This window comes from Trichechus manatus, unplaced genomic scaffold (assembly GCF_000243295.1).
Source record: "Trichechus manatus latirostris isolate Lorelei unplaced genomic scaffold, TriManLat1.0 scaffold00001, whole genome shotgun sequence".
In the NCBI taxonomy this organism is placed as follows: Eukaryota; Metazoa; Chordata; class Mammalia; order Sirenia; family Trichechidae; genus Trichechus; species Trichechus manatus.
The window spans coordinates 3,850,852-3,864,511 of record NW_004443937.1 but is presented as its reverse complement, the minus strand read 5'-3'; the positions used below and the strand labels follow the sequence as shown (position 1 = coordinate 3,864,511).

At 40.9% G+C, this 13,660-nt stretch overlaps 1 protein-coding gene across 1 annotated transcript in view; it reads right to left on the bottom strand.

Annotated features, from left to right (window-relative positions):
- ITPR1 (inositol 1,4,5-trisphosphate receptor type 1) overlaps positions 1-13,660 on the bottom strand; it is a 399,887-nt gene that overhangs the window by 234,165 nt on the left and 152,062 nt on the right. The window contains exon 5 of the mRNA XM_023735093.1: positions 6,796-6,911. Coding sequence (XP_023590861.1) covers positions 6,796-6,911 — 116 coding nt within the window. The remainder of the gene's footprint in view (positions 1-6,795; positions 6,912-13,660) is intronic.

The window sequence follows — 13,660 nt, the reverse complement described above, 5'->3', positions numbered from 1 at the left end:
TTCTCTTGTTTAAGAAAAAAAGCTCCGCAATTCATTTCATCTTTTGCTAAATGTGTAAATACCAAATGTGTTCATTTTAGTTCACACACCAGTCCTTAGATAACTCTCCCCACAAAATCAAGTTCAGTTTTAGACAAAAACAACCATTATGACTTTTAGGTTCAGCAGGTGAGGTAATAGGTAGATAAAAAGATAGTAAGAACTGGAGTCCCTGGGTGGTGCAAACAGTTAAAGTGCTCGGATACGAACCAAAAGGTTGGGGGATCGAGTCTACCCAGAGGCAATCTGGAGGAAAGGCCTGGTGATCTACTTCTGGAAAATCAGCCATTGAAAACGCTATGGAGCACAGTTCTCCTCTGACACCACTGAGTTGGAGCTGCTAGCAACTGGTTTTAAGGTAAGAACTATAGCAGCACCACTGAAGATTTATCAAAGTTGGTTCCACCCTTGAAAAGAATGAGATTTGGTTTGTTAAATGCCTCAGGTTACGCCAAGGACTGGCTCATACTACCAGACAGTGGACTGGTACAACTGTTCTGGAGGATAATCTGGCATTAACTACCAAAATGCTTTAAAATGGGCATCATTCTGACTTAGCAATTCAACTTCTAGGAGTTTCCCCGAAGCAAATAATCTGGCATATGTACAAGGCTGTAACAACTTTTTTTTCAGAAAGGCAAAAATTGTCATGATCCTGAATAGTTGTTGCCATCAAGTCAATTCCGACTCACAGTGACCCTATAGGACTGAGTAGAAATGCCCCATAAGATTTCCAAGGAGCGGCTGGTGGATTTGAACTGCCAACCTTTTGGTTAACAGCTGAGCTTTTAACCACTGTGCCACCAGGGCTCCACTATCATCTTGAATACTACCCCTAAAATAAGGATTAAACCAAAAAACCAAACCCATTGCCATTGAGTTGGTTCCGACTCATAGTAACCTACAGGACAGAGCAGAACTGCCCCATAGGGTTTCTAAGGTGCGACCAGAGGATTCCAACTGCCAACATTTTGGTTAGCAGCTGAACTCTTAACCACTGCACCTCCAGGGCTCTCAAATAAGGATTGGTTATGTAAAATTTCAGTACTGCCTTAAAATGGAGTAGCCATTAAAATTGAGAATAGAGATTTCTATTATTCACGACATGATAAGTAAAAGCAGGTTAAAGAAATGGAAGTAAGATAGCATGCTTCCATTATGCTTTAACACTTAGAGGCTTGGGGATAGAACAAGGGGTGGGGTGGGGCCCACACCAAAATATAAACCAAGGTTATCTTTGAGGAGTAAGATTTGGACATCATATTAATTATTTCTTTCCTTTTCCTACTCATCTGCATTTTGGAATTTTTCTTCCTGTAATACTTACGTATTATGTGTGTAATTTTTCAAAAACAAAGAAAGAAAGGAATATGCTAAAGACTACATCTACAAACTGACCATCATGTTCTTGTGGCAAGTGGCCTGGATTTTCAAAAAGCCATCCTAAATATGTCACCTTTTTAAATTTAAAATCCTGCCCTGGTGGCGCAGTGGTTCCAGCACTCGGCTGCCAACCAAAAGGTTGGTGGTTCTAACCCACCAGCTGCTCCTCGGGATAAAGGTATGGCAGTCTGCTTCCATAAAGGTTTACAGCCTTGGAAACCCTATGGGGCAGTTCTACTCTGTCCTATAGGGTCACTATGAGTCAGAATCGACTCACCAGCAGTGGGTTTGGTTCGGTTTTTTCCCTCTTTTCCCTTATGCAATAGGCTAAGTGGCTTTTTCATTTCTAAGGGAGAAAAGGCATTCTATGCTATGGTCTCCATCAATATTACTCACCACTGATATTGGCCATATTCCCTAAGCAACATCAAGGTCAACCCCAACCCAGTCACCTGTTACTTTATTTCAGAACTAGAGAAACCTTTATTAAATTACTACAAAAAATGTCACTGGAACAGTGGGGAAAGGGGATTTATTTAAGATCACCCAGCTCTGAGTTATGTAATGTGATACTGAATTAAACCTCCTGAAAACAAGCAGGCTTTGAAAGATAATCAGGACTTGTCACTTCTCTGGTTCCTCTTACCTAGTCAAGGCTGTGGCTTAATTTAAGTGATCTTTTCTCAGAATGAAAACAATGTAAGTGTCTGCTTCAAGGCAATAGGTAAACTGCAGTCTGGAAATGGTAATCAGGGCCTTTAGAACAAATTTCTAATTTGCGGAGCCCGGGCAAACTCATTTTGCCAAGGGACTTTTGGGAAATCATGACCAGGAGAGGTACAGTGCAGTTATTCCTGCAGAGGGAATTGGCATGCATAAACACACACAGTAATCAGCCACTAGATGTCATTCTCCTTCAAAGTGCTGTTCACACTGCTTATCCCAGTCAAAGGAAGTCAAGTGGTCTAGACAACCAATTCCTTAAATGGCATTAATTTAAAACAATCTGACCTTTGATCAGGGTGCTGCACAGTAGTTGACAAAACTAAAAATGAAACCCACTGGAGACTGGCCATCGGCCCCCCAAGGCAAGTGGCTGCCCAAAATACAACACTTTAATGGCTGTATGGAGACCACAGAGCCACGTAGATGACTTTTGGACACTAGGGGGAAAAGCTCCCACTAAGCAGGCAAGTAGGAACTGCTCAAGCACAAAGTCAACCCCCAAGATCTGAAAGCCACACCAGTAATCTTAAATCAAAGGAAAGGAGTGGTTTCCTTTAAAATTTTTTTAAAGCACAAAGAGCATGAAAGAAAAAAAAGAGATAATTCGTTGGGGTTTGTTTTTTGCTTTTTAAAAAAAATAAGGACTTCAAAGTTCTTGATCACCTTTAGGATTGGATTTTTTTTAAGTGTGCTGTTTTTTCACAGCTCATTCATGGGAAGGAGCTTTGAAAGGAATTACTGATAAAATATAACATATAGGTTGCAGACTGCAAACTGGTGGCTTCAGAGCCACATCCCACCTGAGACATTTAGTGTTGGTATTGAGTGTTATGTATTGAGCCTTAAAAACTGAATTGGTTATCAACATGAAAACAAAGAGAGAAAGCAACATTACACACACAAGCATGGATTTTTTCAGCTTGTCTGAAAAAGGTTCAGAAGACCTAGCGGCAGCCCTAGGCCCGCCTTCCCACGCAGTAACAGCAGGGAGGTAGAGCTGCCCCCTGCAGACCCACACACATGCACACTCCACTTAGCAACACTGCCCACCAAACCCCTTTTATTTCTGTTGGCTTCCCACTTGGCCAACAGGATTCTGAATTTACAACCCCTAGTGCAGGATAATAAAGAGTTTGAGAGCTGCGAATAAGATCTCAATGAACCAAATGGTTTCTATACCAGAAAAGCAAAGGCAGGACTACCAAAGACATGCAGACCTACAAAGACAAAGCCATAGGCATAGGCCCTAAATAGCTCTCCTGGGAGATCTGCAGGATTGAGCAACTTTCTCCATCCATTCGATTAAACTCCCATGTTCCTAGCACAGACTTCAGGGTGATTCTAGATTATCACAATGACGGTGGACAGGAACTAGCTGGATATCTTGAAATGCATGGTACATCCCTGTACAAAGATGGACCGTTGCTCATCCCATACAATTTTATGTCTGGCTAGACACATTCACATAGGTTAAAAAGCTGTCTGTCATTATCCGAGCCTGCATCTAACTCCATTTTATATATCAACACAAAGTATAGTCTTGCATGGTTTTATTAACACTATTATTAATATATTTTCCAAAAATACAGTCCAGTTGCTGTTGAACTGACCCCAGTTCATAGTGACCTTATGTGTCAGGGTAGAACTGTGCTCCATCGGGTTTTCAATGACTGATTTGTTTGGAAGTAGATCGCCAGGCCTTTTTTCCGAGTTGCCTCTGGGTGGACTCGAAAACCACCAACCTTTTGATTAGCAGCAAGCACATTAACTGTTTTGCACCACCCAGCATTTAATAAATGAGAGGGTGTACTCTGCATTCTTCACAACATTACCACGGATAACCTGCTTTCGCATCGCCAGTACTCACCCAGTCTACGGCAGTCTCCTTCCCAGGGGTTATGCAAATAGGTGCAGGTATTTACTACCTTACATCTTCTAGATGGAGGCTGGTGGTGCAGTGCTTAAGCATTTGGCTGCTAACCAAAAGGTCGGCAGTTCGAATCCACCAGCCCCTCCTTGGAAACCCTGTGGGCCAGTTCTACTCTGTCCTATACCGTCACTAAGAGTTGGAATCAACTGGACAGCAACAGGTTTGGTTTGGGTCTTCTAGAGTGGTTGTGCCTGAGCATGAATTGACTGAAGAACACATTGTTTTTGTCTTTTATTTCTCTTTTATAATTCTTCTTTTTTGTAAATTTAGAATCCAGGGAGGCTATGTTATTTATGAATTTCATTTTGTTTGTAAAGTTATATAATATGTGCTATCTGGAGGGAGTAATGGGTCTGTCGGGGTTGAGAATGTCTGCCCTAAAACTGTTAAAATAAAGATGTTGCAATTCCTGAAGTGTTCAAAGCCATCTCTAGCCTCTAGGCCTTTAACCTGTTTCTTCCTCTCCTGCTTTCTAACTTCTACAAGTGCCTCAGACTGAGGCTTGTCACGTCCTCTTCCTCTAGGAAGCCCTCCTTGATCACTGTATCTCCCACACTAACCCAGCAAAGATGGATTTCGATGGCCCTTCTATGCTTCCACAGCCTCAGGTGGTTGGTTCTCCTTGTGACAGTACTTGTCACACTGAATGGTCACTATCTCTTTATTCTTTATTAGAGATTAAGCTCCCAGATTGTTAGGACTCTGCCACAGATTTATCTCCAACACCTAGCACAGTGCTCATTCATTCATTCATTCAACAAATATTTGTTAAGCATCTACTGCATTATAGGCACTGGGGATATAATGGTGAACAAGACAGACACAGCCCCTGACTCTGTAGAGCTATCATTCAAATGGGGTGACAGATGATAACTAAGGAAACTACTAAATGCAACTGCAAACTATGATCAATGCTGAGAGAGACATAAACAGGGTGCTATGGGAGACAACAGCAAGCAGGACATGACTTAGACAAGGTGGGGGGGGAAGGCCTCGCTGAGATGACACTTAAGCTGAGGCTTGAAAGATGCAAAGGTCCTAGCTTAAAAAAGGCCACGGGAACAATGTTCTAAACTAAACAAACTGAAAGGGCGAAGGTCAGGAGACTGGTAAGAGTTTGGGGTGTTCAAAAAGTAAAATGAAATGAAATAAAGCCAATGTGGTTGGTGTAGTGAGCATAGTTCAGAAGGGTCAGAGATGGTTAGGGAGAAAAGCAGGGTCTACACATGCACAGTCTTGTAGATAATGGCAAAAAGCCTGGGTTTCATTTTAAGTACAATGGGAGTGGACTGCTGTGCGTCCTCAAACTGGACTATAAACTCGCCTAGGTTAGGAACCTGGTCTTTTCCTCTCATACCTGGAGCTTCTTACCCCCATCTAACATGATATATACTAAATGAAAGAGTGTCTTCAGCTGACCCTTACTGTAACAAACACAGCGAGCTGCGACTTTGCCCCATGCTAGTCAAAACAGCAGGAGCCCTGGTGGCTACACAGTTAAATGCTTGGCTGCTAACCGAAAGCTTGGCAGTTTGAACCCACCCAGCAGCTCCATGGGGGAAAGACCTGATGATCTGCTCCCATAAAGATTACAGCCTAGGAAACTCTATGGGGCAGTTCTATTCTATCACATGAAGTCGCTATGAGTTGGAATTGACTCAACAGCACGCAACAACAACAATCAAAACAAAGGGAGCTGAGACGGAAGACCAGTGAGCTCTTCAGTGCTCACAGTTATTCCACTTCTCTGACTATCATCACTAAGCCCCGAGAAACAGCATTTTTTTAATTCAGTTAATAAATATTTGAGTAGCTACTATGTGCCAAATTCTGTTTCAGGCACAGAGGATACAGCAATGAGCAAAACTGAAAAAAAAAATGTATCTGCCCGCATGTAGCTTACATTCTCCTTGGGAAAGACAGCAAAATAAATTAGAAAGATCATGACAAACATCATGGAGAAAAATAAATCAGGATGGGGGATAGGAAATGGGTTAAATTTCAATAATACTCCACTGATTTATGTAATGTCCTTCTTCTAAGCATCCTGAAGAACTAGACAGATGATCCTCACAGTGCAGGATATTAGAAGAATTATGTCATCATTTAACAGATGGAGAAATGGGCTCAGAGAGGTTCAAACAATTGTTTAGGAGAACACAGCACTTCAGCAATGTAATAAGCACATCTCTTGTATATCAAATAATAGTCAAGGGAAATATAATGATAATAACTAACATATATTAAGCATTTATTATGTGCCAGGTATTATTCCTGTACCTTTTATGGTTCATTTCATGGAATCCTCACAAAGACCTCTGAGGTGGGTATTATTATCATACCCATTTTACAAATGAGGTAATAGAGGTACAAAATAGGTAACATGCCCAAGATGACCAGTTAGTGAGTGGTGGAGCCAGGGTGCAAATCTAGACAGTTTGCTTTCAAACTGTCTTGTGCTTGTGGCCACTACTTTCCCCAAAGCCACCTCCAAAAGGGAATGGCTGAAAAGAAACCAGCTCTCACATCATCTCAAGGTGACTGTAACCCATCTCTCTTTAGGGCCATCTCCCTTTCACTCCTTTATCAAAAAACGTAAGGAAATCGGTACCAAATGAGGAAATTTGCATAACTAGTCCCCCATCCCTTACACTTGGACACCATCCAACTGGCCGCTCACAAGACCCTCATCGCCAACAGCTGCATCCAGTACTTACGTGTAGCTTGTTGAGCAGCACTGCATCTGTTGTGCTGTTGGCCCCTGGCTTTGCAGCTTTCCAAAACTGCTTCTGGGCTGAGTAGCGATTCATGGGACATAGCTTGAAGAGGCAGTCTAGAAGTGAAACAAGCAAACAAACAAAAATTGTTATTGAGATATATATTCCCTCCACTTATGAAGAAAGTGCTCCCCTTATATTTATACATTAAAAACAAACAAACCAAACTCACTGCCATCGAGTCAATTCTGACTCATAGTGACCATACAGGACAGAGTAGAACCATATGGTTTCCAAGGAGCTGCTGGTGGAGTCGAACTGCAGACCTTTTGGTTAATAGTCAAGCTCTTAACCACTGCGCCACCAGGTCTCCTTTATTTATATAAGGTTTTATGAATTCTATTACATGTGAGGATAAATTATAAACTACAATGCCCTTTTACAAGCCTCTCTTGTTAAAGTTAATTCTCACTACCACTGTGTGGGGTTACAGATGAGGAAACGGAGGCTTACAGAAAGAAACTCAATTGTCCGTTATCGCATAGCCAGCTAGTGGCAGGTCTGGGACTCAGAGTCCAACCGCAGTTTTCTTTCTACCATCCCATAGTTGTCGCCTTTCCTTTACAACAGACAAATATCCTCACTATATGCAACAATACGTACAAGCATTTTCTTATACAAATTCAATTTTCTTAAACCAAACTACATTCAAAACAGTACTATAAAAGCTTATTTATATGGATCTCTGGGGGCACTGCTACATGAGTGTCCTATGCAAATCAGTCTGGGGTGCAGATAGAGAATATTTGGACTGGCATTTGGGGTGATGCCTGCCCTTGTCCTCTCATTCTCAAAGTATCGTGATGTGTTTCAGTTTAGGTACGCTTGGATTTATGTGGGTTTATACAAGATCTTACATTGCTTAAACCAACGGTCACAGAACAGACAAGTGGCTTTAAATGATTTCTGCAAAGAAATCAAAACACTGATGACAACAGTAGTGATGCAAACCCAGGAACGGGTTGAACTGGCAGAACTGACACTTCCCTTATTCCTTTTGTCAGCCATTATAAGGTAAAAATAATAATGATTTAATCAGATATGAAAAAAATCACCCAGAAATTAGTAATCATGAAGCAAATCTCTTAAGATATTCTCTTTAATGATGAACCTTATCCTTGGCTACCTATGTGCCTTAAAGTATTAATGATGACATGAAGCCAGCATGATTAACAGAATACTACATTATTAAGATAAAGTACAACCTTGAGTATATCCCACCTGAATTTAGAGACCGTCTCAAGAACAGATTTGACAAATTGAACACCGATAACAGAAGACCAGACAAGTTTTGGGATGACCTCATGGACATCATACGTGAAGAAAGCAAAAGGTCACTGTTATAGATTGAGTTGTGTCCCCCAAAAATGTGAATCAACTTGGCTAGGCCATGATTCCCAGTATTGTACGATTGTCTACCATTTTGTCATCTGATGTGATTTTCTTATGCGTTGTAAACCCTACCTCTATGATGTTAATGAGGTGGGATTAGTGGCAGTTATGTTAATGAGGCGGGACTCAATCTACAACATTAGGTTGTGTCTTAAGACAATCTCTTTTGAGATATAAAAGAAAGAAGTGAGCAGAGAGACATGGGGACCTCATACCACCAAGAAAGCAGCGCCAGAAGTACAGCACATTCTTTGGACCCAGGGTTCCTGTGCTGAGAAGCTCCTTGATCAGGGGAAGACTGATGACAAAGACCTTCCTCCAGGGCCAATAGAGAGAGAAAGACTTCCCCTGGAGCTGGCACACTGTATTTGGATTTCTAGGCTCCTAGACTGTGAGAGAGTAAATTTCTCTTTGTAAAAGCCATCTGCTTGTGGTAGTTCTGTTACAGCAGCATTAGATAACTAAGACAGTCATTAAAAAGACAGGAAAGAAAGCAAAGACCAAAATGGATGTCAGAAGAGACTCTGAAACTCACTGTTGAACGTAGAGTAGCTAAAGTGAAAGAAAGAAATGATGTAGTCAAAGAGCTGAACAGAAGATTTCAAAGGGCAGCTCCAGAAGCCAAAGTAAAGTATTATAATGACATGTGCAAAGACCTGGAGTTAGAAAACAAAAGAGAAGAACACACTCAGTATTTCTCAAGCTGAAAGAACGGAAGAAAAGATTCAAGCCTCAAGTTGTAATACTGAAGGATTCTATGGGGAAAATACTGAATGATGCAGGAAGCATCAAAAGAAGATGGAAGGAATACACAAAGTCATCATTCCAAAAAAAGTTAGTTGATGTTCAACCATTTTAGGAGGTAGCATATGATCAAGAACTAATAGTACTGAAGGAGGAAGTCCGGGCTGCACTAAAGGCACTGGTGAAAAACAAGGCTCCAGGAATTGACAGAATACCAATTGAGATGTTTCAACAAATGGATGCAATGCTGGAAGTACTCATTTGTCTATGCCATGAAATTTGGAAGACAGCTACCTGGTCAACCAACTGGAAATGATCCATATTTGGTACCATTCCAAAGAAAGGTGATCCAATAGAATTCAGAACCTGTACTTTGACCAAGAGGCAGTTGTTCAAACAGAACAAGTGGAAACTGAGTGGTTTAAAACCAGAAAAGATGTGCATCAGGGTTGTATCATTTCACCATACTTATTCAGTCTGTATAAAAAAAAACCAAACCCACTGCCATCAAGTCAATTCTGACTCATAGCGACCCCACAGGATTTCCAAGGCTGTAAATCTCTACAGAAGCAGACTGCCACATCTTTCTCCAGCAGAGGCACTGGTGGTTTCAAACTGCTGACCTTTCAGTTAGCAGCCAATCACCTTAACCACTGATCTGAATGTGGAGCAAATAATTTGAGAAGCCAGACTATATGAAGAAGAACACGGTATCAGGATTGGAGGAAAACTCATTAACAACCTGTGATATGCAGATGATACAGCTTCACTTGCTGAAGGTAAAGAAGACTCGAAGCACCGATCAAGATCAAAGACTACAGCCTTCAGTATGGATTACATCTCAACATAAAGAAAACAAAAATCCTCACAACCCGACCAGTAAGCAACATCATGATAAACGGAGAAAAGATGGAAGTTGTTAAGGATTTGATTTTCCTTGGACGGACAATCAACACACATAGAAGCAGCAATCAAGAAACCAAATGACATATTGCATTGTGCAAATCTGCTGCAAAAGATCTCTTTAAAGTGTTAAAAAGCAAAGGTGTCACTTGGAGGACTAAAGTGTACCTGACCCAAGCCATGCTGTTTTCAATCACCTCGTATGCATGTGAAAGCTGGCCAATGAATAAGGAAGACCGAAGAAGAACTGATGCCTTTGAATTATGGTATTGATGAAAAATGTTGAATATACCATGGACACACTTCCAGAAGAACAAACAAATCTGTCTTGGAAGAAGTACAGCCAGAATGCTCCTGTGTGGGGATGGTGAGGTTTCGTCTCATGTACTTGGGACATGTTATCAGGAGGGACCAGTCCCTGGGAGAAGGACATTATGCTTGGTAAAGTAGAGGGTCAGCAAAAAAGAGGAAGACCCTCAATGAGATGGACTGATACAGTGACTCCAACAATGGGCTCACACATATAAACAACTGTGAGAATGGCACAGAACCAGGCAGTGTTTCATTTTGCTGTAAATAGGGTTGCTATGAGTTGGAACCAATTCAATGGAACCTAACAACAACAATAACATACTATTAGTTAATGTTAATCTTTTTCATTAACTTCTATTTTCTTGTTTGTTTTCATAATATACACAATATACTAGTATAGTAATACATGCATAGCTTTTAAGTATACACACACACACGTACACACATATACATACTCTAGGGGTACACTGACCAAATTTTTTTTAATGAAATATACCATCAAAAGAGTTTAGAAATCACTGCCCTAGGACATAATTAAAACTGATATCCCTGAAAAGTTTATATTTTAACATACTGACTTTTCCAATGTTAAGTATTTATAGAGTAAAATTAATAAATTTGGAGTGACTTTTTACAAAATGGCACTGGCAAAACTCCATGTCCGTCTGCAAAAAAATGAAACAGGACCCATACTTTACACCATACAAAAAACTAATCCAAAATGGATCAAAGAACCTAAATATAAAACCAAAAACTATAAAGATCATAGAAGAAAAAATAGGGTCAACACTAGAGGCCTTAATACATGACATTAACAGGATACAAACCATAACCAACAATACATAAACACCAGAAGATAAGCTAGATAACTGGGATCTTCTAAAAATTAAACACTTACGCTCATCAAAAGACTTCACCAAGAGTGAAAAGAGAACGTACAGACTGGAAAAAATTTTTTGGCTACAACAATCCAACAAAGGTCTAATCTCTGAAATCTACAGGAAAGTCCAACACCTCTACAACAAAAAGACAAATAATCCATTTGAAAAATGAGCAAAGGATATGAACAGACACTTCATCAAAAAAGACATTCAACTGGCTAACAGATACATGAGGAAATGCTAGTGATCACTAGCCATTAGAGAAATGAAAATTAAAACCACAATCAGATACCATCTCACCCCAACATTACTGGCATGAACTAAAAAAAAAAAACCAGAACATAACAAATGTTGGCGAGGTTGTGGGGAGACTGGAACTTTTATGCACTGTTGGTGGGAATGCAAAGTGGTACAAACACTTTGGAAAACAATATGGCACTTCCTTAAAAAGCTAGAAATAGAAATACCATATGATCCAGCAATCCCACTCCTAGGAATATATCCTAGAGAAATAAGAGCCATCACACAAATAGACATATGCACACCCATGTTCATTGTAGCATTGTTCACAGTAGCAAAAAGATGGAAACAACCTAGGTACCCATCGTCAGATGAATGGATAAACAAAAGTATGGTACATACACACACAACAGAATACTATGCAACGACAAAGAACAATGATGAATCTGCAAAGCATGTCACAACATGGACGAATCTGGAAGGCGTTATGCTGAGTGAAATAAGTCAATCACAAAAGGACAAATATTGTATGAGACCACTATTATAAAAACTCATGAAAAGGTCTACACACAAAAGGCAACAATCTTTGATGGTTACAAGGGAGGGGAGAGGTGGGGAGGAAAAAACACTAAATAGACAATAGATAAGTGGTAATTTTGGTGAAGGGTAAGACAATACACAATACTAGGGAAGCCAGCACAACTTGTCCAAGGCAAGGTCATGGAAGCTCCATAGACACATCCAAACTCCCTGAGGTACCCAATTACTGGGCTGAGGGCTGTGGCGACCATGGTCTTGGGGAACATCTAGCTCAACTGGCATAACACAATTTACAAAGAAAATGTTCTATATTCTACCTTGGTGAGTAGTGTCTGGGGTCTTAAAAGCCTGTGAGCAGCCATCTAAGATATTCCACTGGTCTCATCCCTTCGGGAGCAAGGGAGAATGAAAAGAACAGGATACAAGGAAAAGATTAGTCCGAAGGACTAATGGACCACAGCTACCAAGGCCTTCACGAGACTGAGTCCAGTACAGCTAGATGGTGCCCGGCTACCACCACTGACTGCTCTGACCAGGATCACAACAGAGGGTTCTGGACAGAGCTGGAGAAGGATGTAGAACAAAATTCTAACTCACAAAAAAAAAAAGACCAGATTTACTGGCCTAAAGGAGACTGGAGAAACCCTGAGTGTATGGCCCCCAAACACCCTTTTAGCTCAGCGGTGAAGTCATCTCCGAGGTTCACCGTTCATCCTGGGAGTGGACTGCCCCATAAAACAAAATGGGACTAATGAGCTACAGCAGTCCAGGGACAAGGGCCAGAAGGCAGAAGGGGACAGAGAAGCTGGTGATAGGGAACCCAAGGTTGAGTAAGGATAGTGTTGATGTGTTGTGAGGTTGTTAACCATTGTCATACGGCAACATGTGTAGTAACTGTTAAATGAGAAACTATTTTGTTCTGTAAGCCTTCATCTAAAGTGAGAATAGGAGCACAATTGGAAGAGCGTAGTCAACGTCACTGAACTGTGCATGTACAAATTTTTGAAATGGTGTATCTTTGGCTATGTATGCTTTCACCCCAAAAAAAAAAAAGGTCGAGAAGGGAGAGGGTTGACATGTTGTGGGGTTGTTAACCAATGTCATAAAACAATACGTGTACCACTGTTTCATGAGAAACTATTTGTTCTGTAAGCCTTTACCTGAAGTACAATTTAAAAAAAAAAAAAAAGCCTGTGAGCAGCCATCTAAGATACTCCACTGGTCTCACTCCATCTGGAGCAAGAGAGAATGAAGAAAACCAAAGATACAAGGGAAAGATTTGTCTAAAGAACTAACGGACCAAAAGTTCCACAGCCTCCACCAGACTGAGTCCAGCACAACTAGATGGTGTCCAGCTACCAACAATGACTGCTCTGACAGGGATCACAATAGAGGGTCCCAGACAGAGCTGAAGAAAAATATAGAACAAAACTCTAACTCACACACACACAAAAAAAGACCAGACTTACCGGTCTGACAGAGACTGGAGAAACCCCAAGAGTATGGCCCCCAGACACCCTTATATCTCAGTAATGAAGTCACTCCTGAGGTTCACCCTTCAGTCAAAGATTAGACAGGCCCATAAAACAAAATTAGATACTAATGAGCACACTAGCCCAGGGACAAGGATAAGAAGGCAGGAGGGGACAGGAAAGCTGATAATGGCGAACCCAAGGTCGAAAAGGGGAGTGTGTTGACACGTCGTGGGGTTGGCAACCAATATCACAAAACAATATGTGTATTAATTGTTTAATGAGAAACTAGTTTGCTCTGTAAACCTTCAACTAAGAAAT